At 33.2% G+C, this 20,546-nt stretch overlaps 1 protein-coding gene across 16 annotated transcripts in view; it reads left to right on the top strand.

Moving 5' to 3' along the window:
• The window catches only part of Wdpcp (WD repeat containing planar cell polarity effector), a 521,998-nt gene that overhangs the window by 247,287 nt on the left and 254,165 nt on the right, over positions 1-20,546 (top strand). For 15 of the 16 annotated variants that reach the window (XR_011704348.1, XM_071601637.1, XM_071601635.1 and 12 more), the window contains 5 exons: positions 2,902-2,986; positions 8,642-8,689; positions 9,552-9,596; positions 11,210-11,280; positions 11,544-11,603. Coding sequence is in view for 15 of the 16 variants with exons in the window: in XM_071601626.1 (XP_071457727.1) it covers positions 2,902-2,986; positions 8,642-8,689; positions 9,552-9,596; positions 11,210-11,280; positions 11,544-11,603 (309 nt within the window). In the remaining variant the exon portion in view is untranslated. Of the gene's footprint in view, positions 1-2,901; positions 2,987-8,641; positions 8,690-9,551; positions 9,597-11,209; positions 11,281-11,543; positions 11,604-20,546 lie in introns of those variants that run through there. The other variant, XM_071601636.1, reaches the window with a different exon arrangement.

Genomic DNA, 20,546 nt, shown 5'->3' with positions numbered 1-20,546 from the left:
TGGCATGGATCATTCCTTGGCTGTCATATCTACTTTTCCTGGGCACAGATTCGGTTTTGTCTGGATAACACCACTCTCAATGAGCACACAAATACAACAGGCTACTGTCCTGCTTCCTTTCTGCTAGGCACCAACTCCTACAACACTTCTCTACCCTTATATCATGTTTTTGTGGAGTCACAAAGAGGTCTTTTATAAAATACAAGGAGGGTGTCTCTCCCCTCCTTTTGGGAAACTATAGCAATATTGTTTGTATACTAGAGCATTTGGAGAAATAGCTTACGCATTTTTTTTTTTTAGTTCTCCTACTCCTGTAAGAAATGGATGTGAATGAATCCCTGGGTGCTAAGCTGGAAGACAAGTCCACATTATGGACTCTACATTGTACATTTTCAGAATTTCCTGTGTCCAGTGGAAAGGATGAATGGTGTTGCTCTTGGCATCTGATGCTCTCCCTAGAGCTCATTTTTCCCGTTGTCCCCCAAAACATCATAATTTCTGAGTAGCTCAGGGCTTTCAAACTTACTAAAGATATGGGCAGTAGATGTATTATTTTTTCAAACTAAAGACATTTCTACCTCTTAGAAATAGCCAGTATATATAATAAAGAAATGAATTTCAGTCTCCGTTTCTGTTATCAGGATAAAGTTTTGACAAATTTTTTATTATTGAATTGACTTATACTTAAAAATAGAATGTCAAGTTGTCCTTTTTTAATGTGTAACTAAAGGTATAGCCCTTGAGTATTTTGTTTACCTAATAAAAATCTTTTTATGTAACAACAGCTGAACTTTAACCTTGTCTTTGCCCAAATTGCCACAAACTGTAATTATTTGTATCTGAATAAATTCTAAATTGAGGAATGTGACTTATTTTCTAGTAAAGTCTGAGAATTGGTGATATTTGGTGCTCAATATCAGAGGAAATATGTACCAGTTTCACCATATCCTTTCTTCTTTATTCACAATGACGTGCTAATTCATTTGCATGATTTAATTCAAATATCTTCTCTTGTATAGAAACATCTCCACATATGGATGTTTTCCCTTCATTAACCACCTGTTGTACTTAGTACTTATTCATTCATCTATATATTGTGACAGCTAGCATTTTGTTACAGCAGAGTAGGAGATTGGGGGTCCTTTGTTTGATCAAATTTTTAAAGGCATTTTAATGTAGGAGAGTGGATTTAGATCAACCTCAAATTTACTATTATTAGGATAGCCTGTTTTCTTCTTACCCTTTCCAACTTCATCTTTTGTTCACTTTTCACCATGCACCTAGATCTACCATCATCTGTGGTACATGCCATCCTTTCACTTACACTGTCATCTGTGCTCCCTCCCACTCCTCTGTACGCCAGTACAGCAGAGCACTAGAGTTGCCACACAGCCTCATACAGGGTGCTAGTTGCATAGATTCAAAACCTGCCTCCACCTCCTGCTGGCTATATGATCTTTCTGTGCTTCAATTTCCATATTATAGAAATAATGATGGTACTACCTCAAAGAGTAGCTATGAGGGTTAAATGAGTTAATACATATAAAATGTTTAGAACAAATTTTTAGAATTATCTGTCTTTGTTAACCTCATTGTTGTCATCATTAACTGATAAATTCCTTCTTTAAAGAACCACTAACATTTTAAAACTTCTCTGTAGCTTTCTTACAATCCTGCTGTTTAGGCATGATTGGGTCCTTCTTTTATGCTGCTACATTTTTCACTTTGCCTTTTCAGTTCTTAGCATGCTGCGTCTTCTTAGTTGAATACATCTGTTTCTTGATAATTTTAAGTGCAGTGAGGTTCTGTAAAGGTGAAGGAAGACCAAGGAAGTTTGTACTATGTCTAAAATTGTTTTAGATTAGCATCTATATGAATAGTATGGGAAATATTTTTAGTTACTCCTAATGTTAAAGAAGCTGAGGTGTTTTCTTCCATTAAAAGATATGTTAAAATATTTTTCAAGTGTCTTTTGTTATCTGGAAATTTGCTGGAAGAACATTTATTTTATGATTTCTGTACAGAATGTTCATAGTTTAAATACTGTCTATAGTTTAATATATAACATAGGATGCATATAGTACCATATGAATTTCCAAGCAAACATTTGAAACTTTTAAAAAAAAATTGTAAAATGTTGACTCTCCCCACCCCGCATTTAGACTGACCTTCTCCCAGTCAGTCCAAATTGATATGGTTCTACTTGATTAAAAAACAAAAAAAAAGTATTCATAGTGTCTGTCACTAGCTCCTGCTATTAAAAGGTATGAAATATAGGATGTACATTTTCATGATCTGGTTTTTGTTTTAAATGCAGTTAGAATAGACTGGATCCATCATGCCATGCAGATTAGCAAACTAATACAAATGCTAATGTGGTTTCACACAGTTTACTTTTAAGTAATTGTGTTTCATATAATGGTAACTATATACCATTTACCTTGTAAATTCCACTTTAATTAGCCTGTTTGTGTGTGGTAAATCTTAAATATTTGCTTTACATATTAAAAATGTACCACAAAATGTGCTTGTACTTAATAACTACCTAACAGATTTTTCTTTTCCTTAAAATTGTAACTTAAAAAATGTCCAAATATTAAATAATTCCAAATATACTCAGTCTTAACCAAACATATGCTATTGAAAACCTAAATACATATATATTTTTCTTGTCATGTTTCTCAATGTGATGACTTATCCAGGGGGAAAAAAGTATATTTTTCCTTTGTCTACAGTTTATTTCTGAATGGTTAACCAAATATATTTATTCTAATGCACCATATCTCAAATACCACTACTTGCAATTGATTTTTTTTTTTTTTACTATTTCTCAGGGATTTTGGTTTTATTGGCAAGAAAAGATAATTAATTGGCATCTCTTTTTAATTATTTTTAAAACAGGACAAAGATTCCTTCTGCCATCAGATGTCTTTCTGCTTGACTGAACTGCACCTGTGGTCTTTGAAGAATACCTTACACATTGGGGGTAAATGATCTCTGAATCAATTTCAGTATTTTTCAAGTGTGTTGCACCATTATAAATAAGCATAGTAAGGGTTAAAGCCTGGACTCTCCAGCTGGGGTTGCATTCTTTTCTTTATCCTTAATGAAAAATTGGGTAATAAAAATTAATTCCTTTTAATTGCTTTTATTAACTTATTTTTTCAGTTGAATTCATTTTTCAGTTTTGAAAATAAATTTTATTGTCTTAGTATTTGTTTCCTCTTAAGACAAGCTCACTTTTCCGCCTGTGTTTCTTCCTAATAACTGCTTTATTTATATATTTATGTCTTTATTTATTTTTATGTGGTGCTGAGGATCGAACCCAGGGCCTTGCACATGCTGGGCAAGCGCTCTACCGCTGAGCGACATACAACCCCAATCCATAATAACTGATTTATAATCATAAATATTTGCAGGCTAGCTAATGGTAAAGATATTTCTATTTGATATTAAAGTGACATTTAAAATATCTAGATGTGCAATTATTTTTATATTCTTTGCATTTCAGATTTCTTGAGAGGGAGTAATATAATTGTTTTAATAATGCTTAGTATTATAGAAATATATCCTATAATACATCTTTTTTAAAAATTTAAATTTAATTTTTTTAGATGTTGATGGCCCTTCCTTCCTTCCTTCCTTCCTTCCTTTTTTTCTTTCTTTCCAGTGCTGAGAATTGAGCCCAGTGCCTCACTAGGCAAGCACTCTACCACTGAGCCATACCCTACCCCCTAGAAAATATCTTTTTAAAAAATCCTTTCTTAATGTATTATCCAACACAACTTTTGTATTTAGGACATTTTTACTTATACACCTTTTATATCATTACTAAGAAAATGGTTTACCTTGCAAAGTATTGTTTGTTAATATTTTCAGTATGTTTATCCTCCTTAAAATGTGTGAGGTTAGAACTTCCAGGTAAACAAAAATTTAACAAAAATTTTCTTTCTTCTAACATGAGAGTAAATAAATTAAAATAAAGGAGATATAAACCCATTAGGATTAAGAGAATAAGAAAGGGGCCAACTGCATTTGGATAATTTTTGAAAGATGGATGGAATGGGAGTTAGCAGAGTTGAAAAATCTGAATATCAATTGCCTACTGAGGAAAATTCCACTGACAATTTATTTGTGTCTCAGAACTCTTGAAAGTACAGAAATTTGAGTAGCAGATGATGGTGATGTGTCATGAGGGTGGCAACAAAGCGACATGAGCTTCAGTGTAAGAAGCAGGTAGACATCTCTCATACTGTGGAAGTATTTAATTGAGGAGGCTATAAAGTTGGGGACATCAGAGTCAGTGGAAGCAGAACTATTAAACTAAAAACAGGGATAAAATGGAAACCTACATGCTGATGGGTGAGGTCGTCCTCTTAATCCTCCTTGGTTTTTAGAATGTCACCCAGTTATACATTTTGCAAGAAAGAAGGAGCTTTAGAAATTTCTCTTCAGCTTGACTGCATCACCCTGGAGAGAAAAATCTATCTACTCTGATATTTGAGGGGGTCTCCCATTGAAATACCCTGGTCCCTGGCTAATCAGTGAAGCTCCCACCATACCCCTTTGGCAAGCCCTGCTTATGTCTAGTTAGTTTTCTAGTGCCTCAATTGGAAATATTAACAGAGAGCTAAGAATCACCAGATATTTGAGGAATGATTTAACAGGAAACAAAAGAAAACACAAAGATGAAAGGATGTTTTAAGAAACAAAGATAATGTAGGAAGAGAAAAGAAAGTACAACAAAGACCTAATGAAAGATTGAATCCATGAAGCAAGAAACAAATATAGAAGCTTCAGAAAACATTGAAAGTTATACTAATTTCTTAGAGATTAAAAATGAACATCAGAATGAAATTAACCAAGCTGTTATGCGCATGTATGAACATATCACAGTGAATTCCATTTTTATATATAACTATAATGAACCAATTAAATTTTTTTAAAAAATGAAAAGATGTATATAACAACAACAAATAAATAAAGCATAGCAGGAAAAAATTTAAAGTTCAAAAACATAATAGAGGCTGGGCATGGTGGTGCATGCCTGTAATCTCAGTGGCTCCAGAGGCTAAGACAGGAGGATTGTGAGTTGAAAGTCAGCCTCAGCAACAGTGAGGCTCTAAGCAACTCAGTGAGACCCTGACTCTAAATAAAATACAAAATAGGCAGGGATGTGGCTCAGTGGCCAATTTCTCCTGAGTTCAACCCCTGACACCCCTCACCCCCCCAAAAAAAATTAAAGAAGTTATATCAAAAAATAAAACACATACACATACAAACGACAACAACAACAACAAAAACCACAAAGAGAGCTTACTTCAATGCTGGTCAGAATCTTTAATTAAAGAATTTTTTTCTCTGATCATAATTGCTTATTTTTTTCATCTTTCTCATTTCCTTACCCTTATATATCTAGGTTTTATGCTTCTTTGAGACTATTTATCTTTTAATCTCTTGAATTCTCCTAGTCCAACAGGCCTTCCTTTACTTATCCTACCCATCTTGGACCCCATATTTGGAAATCTGATCTATTCCATCTTGATTCCTTCAGGTCTTCTCTTTCTTGTCCCACAGACTTCTTCCCTGCCATTTCTACTCCGAGGCAGTGAATGTGTAGTGGCCTTATGGGGGAAATAGTGGTCTTCAGCCCCACCTGGATCTTTGTTTGAAGGGGTGCTTTACCACTGAGCTATGTCTCCAGCCTTTTTTATTTTTATGTTAAGACAGGGGTCTTGCCAAGTTGTTGAGGCTGGCCTTGAATCTGCCTTAGACTCCTGAGTCACTGGGATTACAGGCATGAACCACTATGCCCAGCTCCACCTGGTTCCTTAGCAGGGCCTATCTATTCTTTCTGTAAGAACATTCTTTTCTTTGAACCCATGAAAAATCCTACTGCTTCTTTAGGGTTCAGCTTTCATATGTTACTTAGAAGCATTTTCTGCCATCTAAACTAAGAAGCCCTGTTAACATGCTCTCATTAGGCTAGACATTTGAAGAATTTAAAATTGTTTTTGAGCTGAGCATGGCGGTGCATGCCTGTAATCCCAATGATTTGGTAGGCTAAGGCAGGGGGATTGGATGTTTAAGCCCAGTTCAGCAACTTATTGAGATCTTGTCTTAAAAGTAAAATAAAAAGGACTGGGGATGTAGTTTAGAGGTAGAGCACCCTTGGGTTCAATCTCTAATATTACCAAAAAAAGAAAAAGAAATAATCACAAACTTAAAAATTGTCAGTACAGAGAATCTTTTCCCTAGAACCATTTGAGATAAAGTTGCAGACCTGATATTAGGCTGTCTGCTAGGCTTCTCTACCGCAATGTTACTTTCTCCTTTGTAATTAATAATTATTTTTTAAGGAGGTATCTTAAAATTACATAAGTATCATGTTCCTCATCAAACTTTAAATATATTTAATTTCTATTTATCTCTAGGGACTCAAGTTTCCTATTTTATTTGGTGGTTACAATCCATCACTGTCATTATTTATTATGTTGTTTAAATTGTCTCTCGTGTGCTTAGAGGGACCACTTTCAAGACGGCTTCTGTTGTCTTTTTGACACAACCCTGTCAATATGATGGCACTTTCATTTCAGGCTTATATTGTACTTTCCTTTGCTTAGTTTTGGAATCAGTTACTTCTTTAAGAAGCTTGGTTCCTTTTAAAGAAGAAGGGTATTAGCAGCCAAGGGATACTTAGGTACCCTCATTGCTTTTGAATTGTTGCTCCCATATCCTCCAGTGGGCAGAGCTTAGGAAACAGTGTATGTATGTATGTATCCATGTTTACATCTACATTCATTTCTCTATTTATCTCTATATATTGAAAGCCATGAGTTTGCATTGGTATCTCAAATTATTATTAAAAATTTCATTTTAATTTTTTAAGTTTTCATATTTATTCTTTTCAGACAGAAACCTGGAGCTCCCATTTCTTTGATTTATTAATCAATCACCCTATATACAGTCAATCTCCTATTTCTGTGGCCACTTCCTCCCCTGCAGTTATCCTTTGATCCCATGTGGGTTTTGACCCACCATACTGGGCTGCCCATATATTAATCTAACTAACTTCTTCAGCTTCTGATACACCACCCAACATCATTGCCCCATGTAAATGTCCTTCATACTCTACAAGGGTTCTGATACACTATGTTAGGCTGACTATTGCATGGACACCTTCTTCATTCCACCAGGGGTATTCTAGCACCTCTGGTGGTAAAGTTCTCATTATGAGGATGCCTCCTTGTCTTGCTTACCCTTTGACAATCCCACTCTGGCCAGATGTGGTAGGTCAGACTTATGCACAGAATTCAGGTTTCCTTATTTTATTTATAGCTCTAGTGTAGAGGTGTAGTAGATATTTAAATGTATAGAATGATGGAACGATTGATTATAAGTTGGTATATTTTAATAGAGGATATTGGCTACATATATAGTATCCATAGTTCTTACCTTTAAACAACAACAACAGACTTTCATTGAAGTATAGCATCCGTACTTAAAAGTGTACATATCATAAGCATATGTTGTGAACTGTCAAAAAGCAAGTGCACTGATAAAATCACCACTGTCAGGTGAAAGTATAAAAATTTTATCAGTATTCAAAAAGCCCAGCTTATGACTTCTCCCAATCAATCCTCAGCACGTATTTCCAATCTAACTATATTCTTTAAAACTGTATTCTTAAATAATGGCATGAGTAAAATAGAGCTTCAATAAATATACATGATTGACTCTTTTGAAAAACTGTATTTGAAGAGTTAATTATAGCAGTAATACTTTTATCATTCAGTTCAGGAAAGTTGGGAGCAGTCAGTCACTAGGGGGCAGCCTGTACTGCTTCCACTTCTTCAGAGACAGTTGTATCCTCCTTATGGTAGTAACTGAGAATTATTTCACATGGAAGAAAACAAATGTTACTTCAATGAAAGAAATATTTCATTATTCATAGATATGGTGAAAATGGACAAAATTATTCTGTACTCCTGTATTTAAATTGCAAGAACAGATTACTTGGTTAAATCAATGTCAACATCTGGGAAGCCTAGCTTTGCTTCTTACCTAACCACAGCAGAGTATCTGAATTTGAATGAGTTTGGAAGCTTTCTGAATCTAAACAAGTTTCAGATAATAATTTATCCATACCTCCCTGTAATCCTCCCTTTCTTTCCTGCAGATTTCTTCCCAAATGCTGTAGATGGAAACTAGACTCTTGAGCTAAATTGGAGAAAAGCAAGCCACAGCTCGGAATCCAACAGCTAGGGCATTTTCTTCCATCCACTGATTTCATTTGGCATTGCTTAGTGGCAGTTCCTTTTGGTAGCGCCCTGTGAAAAATATCAGAGGAAGTGTGAAAGAGAAAACTTGGTCTTCCTTGATTTCACTTCTTTACTAATCTTTTCCTCATGCCATTCTAGTTTTGTGTAAATTTTTTCTTATTAGATTGATAAACTTTCCAGTTTCTGCATATCCCTAGAATAGATGAACCCATGTCCAGATGCTTTTGAGCTATTTTATTTCTAGTAACATAAGGAGACTGTTTCTGCTTCCCCACCCTTCCCTCCAGCATAGTATGGTTTGGCTTCTTATTCTCCAGAACTTTTTACCATAATTTACTGTTACTTCTTCCTTTCTATAGATAGAGATATTGGAGTCTACCAGTATTATGACAAGAAAGATCTGCCAGGTAAAGTACCTATTCTACTCAGCTAATTTTTATAAACTAAAAATTCAAAGCAATGAAATACTGACCATTAAAAACTGTTTTTGTGAGCTTTAGATAAATTCTAGAATTTTAAGAAAAGTCACTTCAGTTCTTTTGGAAAATGCTGTGGTTGATATCTCTCTGGCCTATATACTATAAAGCTATATTGAGAAAATGTTATAGAAGAACCTGAAAATTTTCATTTTACTGCTGATCAGGCTGATAACAGGACAGTCTATTCACATTTAGTTATTGGTGTCCCAGTAGAGGGCATTGTTAAAGCATGGGTCCCACTGATGCTGGCCTCCCGGATCCTCACCTGATATCTGAAATAGGCATTTCTGAGTGAATGATCAATTTTCTTTATCTGATTAATCCTGTTAATCCCAGAAGTTTTATGTTGAGCCAAAAGGTCTCCCTGCTAGAGTTACTTCCTGTTCTGTTCTCCGTTGAAGTAGGGCTTGTGTGAGCATCCTGTGTGCTTACCATGGTGGTTAATAGGCTGACTTCATGGTTCTGATGACAGACTGTTGCAGCTTCTCTTCTGGGCTCTGTTGCAGTTCCTTTCCCTATCTGATGAGATTGGAAACTCAGGATATTGGCCCACCTGTTGTGCTACGTAAGCCTTTTCACTGCAAATTTAGGAAATATCACTATGGATGAAAACATTCAAATTGTAGCATTTTCCTCAACTATCTTTTTTTTTAAGTTTAGCACAATTTATTAATCTTATAATACATGTAATAATCCATTATATATGTACATATTAAAATACTATATATTATAATAAAAATAAATTCCATGTCTTTTCTTCTTTTTATCTTTCCTCTGCCTTGAATATCAGCGACAGAGCATGGTAACTTAGAAGAAAAGCAGAAACTGGCAGAGTGTAAGCTTACTTTATATATTTTTGGAATTATAAAACTGGATAATTCAGTATTACAAAGTATTCTGCTTTCTGCACAAATCGGAAATGTTATTCTGTCCAAATTTCTTATAAGTTTTCATTGCTTAGATACATAAAATTATGAGTAAGAATTATATTTGTTAGGCTTTTCTAATTTAGATCATTGAAATCCAATTTTATAAACATAAATTTTCTTAATGAATTATATTTAAATTAATATATTTAAAATATGTGTACCATACTTAAATTCTGATAACATTTAATTATTCATAGTTTGCATAAATTGTTAACATTCTTTAGCCATTTTAAGAATGTAAGATTTATAACATCAGTATTAGCATTTCATTTAGTCTTTGCTGGTTTAATATGTAAATATGTTGTATATATATATGTATATGAATAAATATATATACACATACATAATATAACTACAGTATGATATGGTTTTTATAAGTTAAATTAAATATAATTTAAGATCTTATTTGGATATAGTTAGAACTGAAAATTTCACTTATTCTTTTGTTTTAAATGGTTGAACTGACATTCAGTTTTAAAATACTGTATTAGTACCTGAAACACAGATTTAAAACTTTGAACATATGCTTTACACATCAAAATTGTGTTTATAGAGCCAAATTAATTTGCTGAAATAAAATACATAGCAATTCTACTCTCTGCTTTCAATATCTATGTACTCTATGTGTTGAGAAAATGTTATAGAAGAACCTGAAAAATGTATACACAACACAATATACACATATGTACACTCATGTATACAATTCTTAGAATTATTAATTAGGAGAATCCAAAACTGAATTCATTTTTTAATGAAATATATATAATTAGTTTAACATTTTATTTTATTATGGTACTGGGGATTGAACCCAGGGCCTGGCACATGCTAGGCAAGCACTTTAGCACTGAGCTACACCCACATTCCAATTTTATATTTTTAAACAGAGCTAGTTTTAATTTGTCTTTGGTTAATATTGTGACTCTACAAATAATCTAATCTTTCAGTTACATTTATTTGAAACAAACAGAGGCATATCATTATTGAATTGCTGTGTAGATTTTCAAAAAGATTATTTTAAAAAGTATTATTTAGTGTCAAATTTGTTTAAATTTGAATTCCTCTCATTTAAATTCATTCATCTGTCATTTTGAAATTTTATTTATTTTCTTCCTGCATTTATTTACTCATAATAGTTTTCAGATCTGAGTAGGCCACCTGAACGATTTGGAATTTCTTTCAGATATTTACTTATTTACATGAAAAGGTTACTTCAGTGGTAAATAGTGGGTCATTTACTATTAAATACTACTAGATTCACAGACCTAGCAAACTTTCCCAGGGATTCTCTTAAGTCTTGTTGGTTGTCATCATAAAATTATCATCAGGGAGATTGCTTTGTGGTAAAAATCCTGTTCCTATGACAAAGCCCTTTAAAAGGCTGTCATTTGATGATAGAAATGAAGGCCACTTCCTCTCAATTATGGAGGTGTTTTATTTTAATCTTCCTAAAGCACACTGCTAAGCAGAGTTTTCTTTTTAAAATCATGTTTAACTAACTGTAGTATGTTTTATTTGCCAGCACGAGATTATCCTTGGACGCTCAAAAATAGACGCCCAGAAAAACTTCGAGATTCGCTCAAAGAGTTAGAGGTATCTTTCACAAAGTTTCAAAAATGGCAATAAACAAATCTGTTTTAAAACATCTTTCAACAGCTTTAATTTTCATAAAGGATCAACTCTCATGGTGATGATAGCTTTGCTTTTGTCCGGTGAGAAGTTCCAAAACAGTTGCATCTTTGTGTGGCATGTTGACTTTTTTTTTTTGGGGGGGGGGCTGAAAATCAGAAGCACTTTAACTGATAATGACAATGTGTATGGCCAACTGCACTCTCTCTTTTTCTGTTGTTCTTCAGGAACTGATGCAAAACAGTCAGTGTGTGCTGAGCAAATGGAAGAACAAATCTGTCTGTCAGGTAAGATAGTTTGACAAGTTTTTGCAATGTGTCACCAGTGGAGCTGAAAACTATGTAGTAATTGGTATTCTTGTGTTATGATAGGTATTGGACAAAAACTTTTTAGGAGTTAATATTTCATTGTTTGAATTCTAGTTAGACAGATTGACACAGGTCACTAGCTACTTCATTAATCAGTGTAGTTTGACTGACATACTATTACACACTAATAAAAATTTTTTCAGATAGTATTTTTGTTTAAGTTTTTCTGAATACTGTATTAGATATTTACTAGCATTTAATATTTTATATATATATATATATATATATATATATATATATATATATATATATATATATTTATTAGTTGTAGTTGGACATAATACCTTTATTTGTTTGTGTGTGGTGCTGAGGATTGAACCCAGGGCTTTGCGCTTGCTGGGCGAGCGCACTACCACTGAACCACAACACCAGCCCTAATTATATTTTTTAATGAAGAAGAGACCAGGGGATAAAAGCTTTTTTTTTTTTTTTTTTCAGTATTACACTCTAAGCATTTGTGAATATTATGCTTATGGAAATCAGTAAGCAAATTAGAGTGAGTCATAATATAACAACATATTCAGTCTTAGTTTTTGAATCCTCTAACTTGCACTGTTTAATATGGTAAGCCATATTCTACTTATTATTACTTATCTACTTATTGTACTCTACCCTTATTCTACTATTTGAATAATTAAGAAAAATTTAAATTTAGTTCCTCAGTTGCACAACCAACATTTTAAGTGCTCAGTAGCCACATGTTATCATATTAGACAATGCAGACATATAGAACATTTCACCACAGAAAGTTCTATTGCACAGCCCTGTTAGGTCCTATAGAAGATGTGTCAGTGGGCTTAGATTTAGAGCATAATCAGGACATATCAGTGTACATTGATCCCAAAATAATGAACAGATACCTTAGCTATGCTGAAAGGCTTTAAAAAATACCATTTGGATAAAAAATTTTACTTGCTTGTGATAAAAAAGAATAATTATCAATCATCCATAAATTGAAGTTGCATCATTACTACTAATAATTTTAATTTATTTATGGGATCAAATATCCTGTGTTAATTTAAATTTTTATCTACAGTATAATTTATTTCATGTGTAAACATTCTTGTTTGCAGTTTAGGTCCATGTTGTTTCTATCCATAAATCTACAAAACATCAAATTTATAGTAATTATAAAACATATCTTAATCTGCCTTTAAAGAGACCATTGTTTTAGTGGATTTTATTTTTTTAGACACTTTTTTGTCTAAACCAGTCTACCTTTAGTCATGGAGGTATATAACTATTTGTTATCTCCTCAATGACATATATTTCCAGAAAATATTTACAAGGCTGAATTAATATTTTTAGAAACATAATACTTCTTAAATTCTTTTCAGAATACTATTCAAAAAGATGGGATTGTCTTAAAATCACAAGTTTTGCATAAAAATGTTTTAATCAGACTTTAGATCTTGAATACAAAATGTACTCCAGAAAGTTTCAGACTTAGTACAATTCAAAAATACAGTTCTTTATGCCATTACTCACTTTAAAAACAGGCTCAGAATTATTTGACTGGAGGGCAAGCCTGCCACCTATAGTAAGGGGTGTGTCTCATGGTCTCCACCCTTACCACTACACAGGTAAGTTGGAACATGTCAGGCATCTTAAAATATGCAGTGGAATATCCCAATAGACAATCCTTTTAAACAGACATCATTGCCTTTCAATTTAATAGCAAGTTTATGTGTAGGTGGTATGTTAGAGAAGGATATACCTCAATATTAAATTTATTCAACTCAAGAATCTTCATGATAGAGTATATAGCACAATTATTTTTTTCATTTAAAGCAGTTTGAAATACTGGTTATGCTTTTAACATTTCCAATAGGATTTATTTTATGTTCTGTCTTATTTTGTGCTTTATTTCTATGAAGTATAAGATATTCCTAAAATAGACCTTTTATTCCCAGCACATTGTTGGTGCCATATATTTTAATAAGGTACCTTCATCTCTGCTGACAGGCCAGGTCAGTTTTACATTTTTGGGACTTTTGAGAGACTTCCTAACATTATCTTTCTACTTCCTCAGTGTCTAGACAGGACCTTACTTAGGCCTTCTAAAAATGTGTATGAGTTTTATTCCTAAGGATCTCTAGTATCACAGAAAGGTAATATTCTGATAGTCAAACTAGATTTTTTTTAGCTTAAGGAAAAAATTTCTTAGCTCTTTTTGTTTTTGGTAAATTTAAAAAAATTTTACTTTGTGGTTAAAAACAAAATCTCATCAGACTCCCTGAAGGTCTTCCTTTTATGTGCCCATTCGTTGTGTGGTTTCAAAAAAAAAAAAAAGTGCATCAAATTCTGTTATTTTTTCCCCCATTTATTTAGCCCTAACCTGGCAGCAGTTGACCAGATGTAATATTTTATGACTCTTATCAAAGAAGTGAAATAAAGCTCCTGGGCATCTTGGTACTAACACACTTGGACTGTCAATCTTTGAATCAGGCTACTCCTCTATGAATATAAATGTTTTACCCCAAAGAAATGATAAATTTAAGCTTTAGGGTATTTATCTCAGTTGTCATCTCTTTAAGGGATTTTTAAATAGCCAATTGTTTACACATCAGTGATGCAACTACAGCAATAGAAAGGATTTTAGAGGAGGCAATCTGGGTTGGATCTTTTCCTGAGTCAAATAATGAGGATTTATAGGTTGTCATCATTACTAGAGTTTAATGTTGCTGATCTAATGACCTATAAATTATATCATTTAAAAAATACTTCCTTCCACTTGTAAATTCAGAACAGTTTACAAAGAAGATTTACCTGTGCATAAGTTTGGGATAAAAATTGTCTTTTTGAGGTTGGTTTTTCAGACTACGCCTATTCTTAGTTTGAGATGCATTAAAAAATGTGACACATAATTTAGAGTTTTTATGTATTAATCAAATTTCTCACTTTTTTGGTATCCTATATTTAATTCATAGAAAGTATTTAATAATTTCCTGTTTTGAATGTATTAAATCATTTTACAAACTTTTCTTAGGGAAAAGTAGTTCCAGCATTAAAATACTTAAATTGTTCATCATTCTGGTGGAAGTTTTTAGTTCCAGAAAGAATTATGCTTTAAGTCACATTCATATTTGCAGATTATTGTATAATTAAGGGAACATTTTCAATAAGCAGAGATCTAACTTCATATAAATTGATTTTTAGATTAAATTAATTGACTCCTGTGTATACATTTAGCCATAAGTGTTTATAATATAGTCAACACTACTCGGTTTGTGTCCATAACAATTTTAAATTTTCAGGTGTAATATTAAAATGATAAATTTTTAAAAATAGTTTCTATTTTAACTTCTGTAATGAATTATTTGAAAGGCTATATAAAAACACAGATTGTTTTCCACTTGTATCACAGATTGTGACCTTATGGAATTCATTTGAACACAACTTATTTAATTGTAGAACCTGATCTTTTTTTAATCAAATTGTATGAAAATCTATTTAATTTCCTCATCAAATAATAATGGACAAACCATAGTATTAAGTTATAACTACTAATAATAGCATATTACTTATACAAAATCCATCACATAGTATTTACTCCCTTGGTGGAGGCCTTGTGGGAATGAATCACTGAGGAAATGCAAGGTGTGGCTGAGTTCCAACATAATTAGTCAAGGAAAATAGACATGGAAACACCAAGAAACTAATGACTATTGAGTTGTAAGATACCAAATAAAAAGACAGTAGAAGGTAGAGAAAGCATAGGCATTAGTGTGATATGAGATAGTTAAGAAAAATTTTGCAGAGAAGTTATAATTTTACTCAGGCCTAAAAGGATGTGTAAATTTGGTTAAGCTGAAGAGAAAGGCTTTGCACAAGGGGATTAGATGAACTGAGAATTTAGTGGGATGACTACATGGTAATGAGGAGGTGGGTATATTTGGCAATAAATGGTTCATATTGAAGAATAAAATAATATGTTTGAAAGCCAACTTGGAGCTTTTAAAAGAGACACTTTAATATTTACATTAAGATATTCATACATTGTCTTATGTAACACTATAATACTTTTATATCAGGGAAATACTGTATTAAAATTAGACTTATGGAAGAATTAGTCTTGCAGTGGAATGTAAGCTAAAACATGAAAACCCAAGGAACGCTATTGGGATTTTGATTGGAATTGCATTAAATCTATATAGTGCTTTTGGTAGTATGGCAATTCTAATAAAAATCCTAATGACATTCCTCATAGGATTAGAAAAAGAAGTCATGAAATTCATCTGGAAAAATAAGAGACCCAGAATAGCTAAAGCAATCCTTAGCAAGAAGAGTGAAGTAGATGGCATACCAGACCTTAAACTATGCTACAGAACAATAGTAACAAAAACAGTATGGTATTGGCACCAAAATAGACTGGTAGACCAATGGTACAGAATAGAGGACACAGAGACAAACCCACATAACTACAGTTATTTATATTAGACATAGGTGCCAAAAACATACATTGGAGAAAAAATAGCCTCTTCAACAAATGGTGCTGGGAAAACTGGAAATCCATATGCAACAAAATGAAATTAAAACCCTATCTTTCTACCATGCACAAAACTCAAAGTGGATCAAGGACCTAGGAATTAAACCAGAGACACTGTGCCTAAGAGAAGAAAAAATAGGTAGGCCCACATCTCCATCATGTTGGATTAGGCCCCAACTTTCTTAATAAGACTCCTGTAGCACAAAAATTAAAATTAAGAATCAATAAATGGGATGGATTCAAACCAAAAAGTTTCTTCTCAGCAAAAGAAACGATCAGTGGACTGGGGATGTGGCTCAAGCGGTAGCGTGCTCGCCTGGCATGCGTGCGGCCCGGGTTCAATCCTCAGCACCACATACAAACAAAGATGTTGTGTCCGCTGAAAACTGAAAAATAAAAAATATTGAAATTCTCTTTCTCTCTCTCTCTCTCTTTAAGAAACAATCAGTGAGGTGAATAGAGAGCCTACATTTTGGGAGTAAATTTTTACCACTTGCACATCAGATAGAGCACTCATCTCTAGGATATATAAAGAACTCAAAAATCTTAACAGCAAAAAACACACACACACACACACACACACAAATAACCCATTCAATAAATGGGTCAAGGACCTGAAGAGACACTTCTCAGAAGATGATATAAAATTAATCAACAAAATATGAAAAAATGTTCAACATCTCTAGCAATTAGAGAAATTCAAATCAAAACTACTCTTGAGATTTCATCCCATCAGTCAGAATGGCAGCTATTAAGAATACAAACAACAATAATTGTTGGCGAGGATGCGGGGAAAAGGCACACTCATACATTGCTGGTGGGACTGCAAATTAGTGCAGCCAATATGGAAAGCAGTATGGAGATTTCTTGGAAAATTGGGAATGGAACCATCATTTGACCCAGCTAACCCACTCCTCAGTCTATACCTAAAAGGACTTAAAAACAGCATACTACAGGGACACAGCCACATCAACATTTATAGAAACACAATTCACAATGGCTAAATTGTGAAACCAACCTAGATGCCATTCAGTAGATGAATAGATAACAAAAATGTGGTATATATACACAATGGAATACTATTCAGCATTAAAAGAGAATAAAATCATGGCATTTGCAGAAAAATGGATGGAGTTGGAGAATATAATGCTAAGTGAAGAAAGCAATCCCAAAAAACCAAATGCTGAAAGTTTTCTCTGATATAAGAATGCTGATTTATAATGTGGTTGCAGGGGGAGCATGGTAGGATTGGATGAACTCTCCATAGAGCAAAGGGAGGGAGCGGAAGGGAGGGGCATGGGGTAGGAAAGACAGTGGAATGAGATGGACATCATTACCCTAAGTACATATATGAAGACATGAATGGTGTGACTCTACAATAGACAACCAGAGAGATGAAAAATTGTGCTCTATATGTGTAATATGAATTGTAATGCAGTCTGTGGTCAAAAATAACAAATTAGAATTAAAAAAAAAAGAAAGCCCAAGGGAATAAAATCATTTCAAAGGATAAGTACAAGGAGACGAAGGTGCAGAAAGTTTTGAAAGATAAGAAATAAATTTAGAAGGATTAAAAAAATTGGTTTTCCCCTGTTATATGTGAAGTTAATCAAATGATGATATTATTGGAAATATGGAACTAAAGTGAAGGGTTGGAGTTGAAAATGTGATAAGGGATAGCCAAAGAGATAATATTAAAATCATCCAATTGGGTGCCCTTGCTGGGGGCGTTGATTATCTTGGGAGTAGAACTAAGAGCCAGAGACCTTGTATACAGGGAAAATTGAGTCAGCAAAGGAAGCAGAAAGAACAATCAGAGCAATGAGGAACTGTGAGGTTTTTTTCTGTAAAAATCAGAGGGTTTATAGTCAGAGGACCTGAAAAAAAAAATCAGATTGTTTTTTGTTTAATATAAATATTAAACAAGTCTCTTCTAAGTCTCAATATTGTCATCATTAAGTTGTCAATAGGATTTATTGAAGTTCAGCAATAAACCTATCTTTATATTAGGTACTATTGAAAATATTGGGTGGAATTCTGACCTTTAAAGAATTTCATATTTGGAAAATAAAACTAATATACAAAGTGAAGGTAATTTAAGATTAAATTATATTTCTCAATACAGTATTTAAACACATCTAAAGTTCAGGATTGTTGCTGATTGTTACTGATTAAAGATTTTATAGAGGAGTATGGGCTTAAACTGAGCTTTGAAGGGAGGATATAATTTAGGCAAGTAAAAAAGAAAAGGAGGGCATTCGTGGTCGTGGGAGAAAGTATAACCAAAGATAAATTGTCTTCAGATAATTAAAAAGCAAGGCCTAGAAAGGTAGCCTGACAAGATTTCTCCATAGATATTTGATGACCTCTTTTAACCTATACTTAGACTATTGTTTGCTCTGGGGTTGACCTGGTTTCACTGTTTATGATAAACAGATGAGTAAAGGAAGCCTTTGGGGCCAGTGAAACTTAGTCAGTAGCTGCTTAGTACTGTAAATTTTCTCACTTTACAGTGAAGCCTGAGTTAATAAGTCTGCCTATGCAAACCAGTTTTCTAATTACTTTTAAATATAACCAAAGAGCCAGAGATCACCATACTTTGACAAAAAATTCTCCATCTGTAAATCCAAAAAATTTAAGTGTGAGGCTAAAACAGACAATAGAATGAATCAGGGACAATGTAGTAAATAGAACTAAATTAAGAGAATTAAAATTACTACCACAGAAATTAGAGAAGCTGTTGCGTCCTGTTTTTGTTTTTAGTTGTAGATGGATACAATACCTTCATTTTATTTATTTATTTTTATGTGGTGCTGAGGATTGAACCCAGTACCTTATTCGTGCTAGGTAAGTGCTCTACCACAGAGCCACACCTTAGCCCCCAATTGTTGCATCCTTGGAAGAAGATTAACATGCTGATTCAAAAAAGGAATAACCAAGAAAAAATAAACGGAACTATTGTAAATTAAAAATATGACAGCACAAAAATAAAAATTAGCAGAAACACTGAAAGATAGTTGAAATATCCCTTAATGGAGAGCCACATGATAAAAGAACCTACTAATGAACCCATCAGTGATAGAAGATAAGAAAATTAGAGCACCAGGCCACAAGGTCCAATGTCTAATAATAGAAAACAGAAGAAAAGGAGCTTAGAAATAATAGAAGAAAAATTCCTAGAACTGAAAGATGTACATTTCCAGTTTGAAAGGACCAAATGATTGAAAAGAAACCAATAGGCATTAGAAAAATGTATATCTTATAAATTTTTAGAAAACCTAAGAGAAGATCCATAAAATTTTTATAGCTAAAAAATATTTTAAAATGCATACAAAGGATTGAGATTAAGAATTACATCATAGTTCTCAATAGCAACACAGAGTTTGAAGATAATGAGGTCTTCAAACTCTGAAAAAAGTGATTTTTACACTTTTAAAAACTGTCCTTACTTAAATGATAGTTTAGAAATCTATTTTCAGTCTAGTCACTTTACTCCTATTCTTTATTGTGCTTAGTGTCTTCAAATTCAGAAACCTTATTCCAGTTCACAATAGAATTTGGAATTCTAAATTTTCATAAAGGACATTTGAGGTTTATTAAGTCTTTACTTATTGGAAGATGGGCAGTCATAAAGAAAGCAGTAACATAAATAAGATTATTGGAATTCAAGAAATAGGGAGTCTCACATAGGAAAGAGGTAAAGCAAAATCTTAGAATGAGGACTGTGCCTTAAGCCTAGAGAACAATTAGTTCAAATTGATGAAAGGGATCTAAAATTTCAGGAAGGATACTGAGGAGAAGGAAAGGAAGTCATAGATCATCTGAAAAGAGAATTAATAAAAGGGATGTAAGTGATAATAATGAGATACAAAAGAGTTTAAGTCCTCATTCATGATAACAGAAAGTCAACAAGTGATGACTAAATGAAGAAATAACATATACTAAAGCCATTGCTAGGTGTTTGTCCATTCATTTTTCCATACGATGTTCAGAGTGGCAATATAGTCAATGAAAAGTATTCTGCTTCCCTATTCTCCTACAGCTAGAGTTAGCCTTATGAAGTGTTTCTGGTGGAAGGTCACTGGTGGGAATGCAAGAAAACTTATCAAAGAGGCTTTTGTTCTTTGCCTACTTCCAGTCTGAATTTGAGATAAAATGCCAGAAGGAGAAGGGTCAGCTTATGACCACTCATTCATTGAGTATTTATTTAGTTCCTGCTTCATATCAGAGAATATTCTAGGTTCTAGGAATAGCAGTGAACAAAAGGTACAAAAGTTACCAGTATCCCTGTTCTTGTGTAGTTTCTGTTGGGGGATAAAGGCAAGAAAAGATGAAGAAGTAAAATATATAATTAAATAAGATAGCAAAAGCAT

Source organism: Marmota flaviventris, chromosome 14 (genome assembly GCF_047511675.1).
Source record: "Marmota flaviventris isolate mMarFla1 chromosome 14, mMarFla1.hap1, whole genome shotgun sequence".
Taxonomy (NCBI): domain Eukaryota; kingdom Metazoa; phylum Chordata; class Mammalia; order Rodentia; family Sciuridae; genus Marmota; species Marmota flaviventris.
Note: the sequence above shows the minus strand (reverse complement) of the source record. Positions and strands in the feature narration are given on the sequence as shown.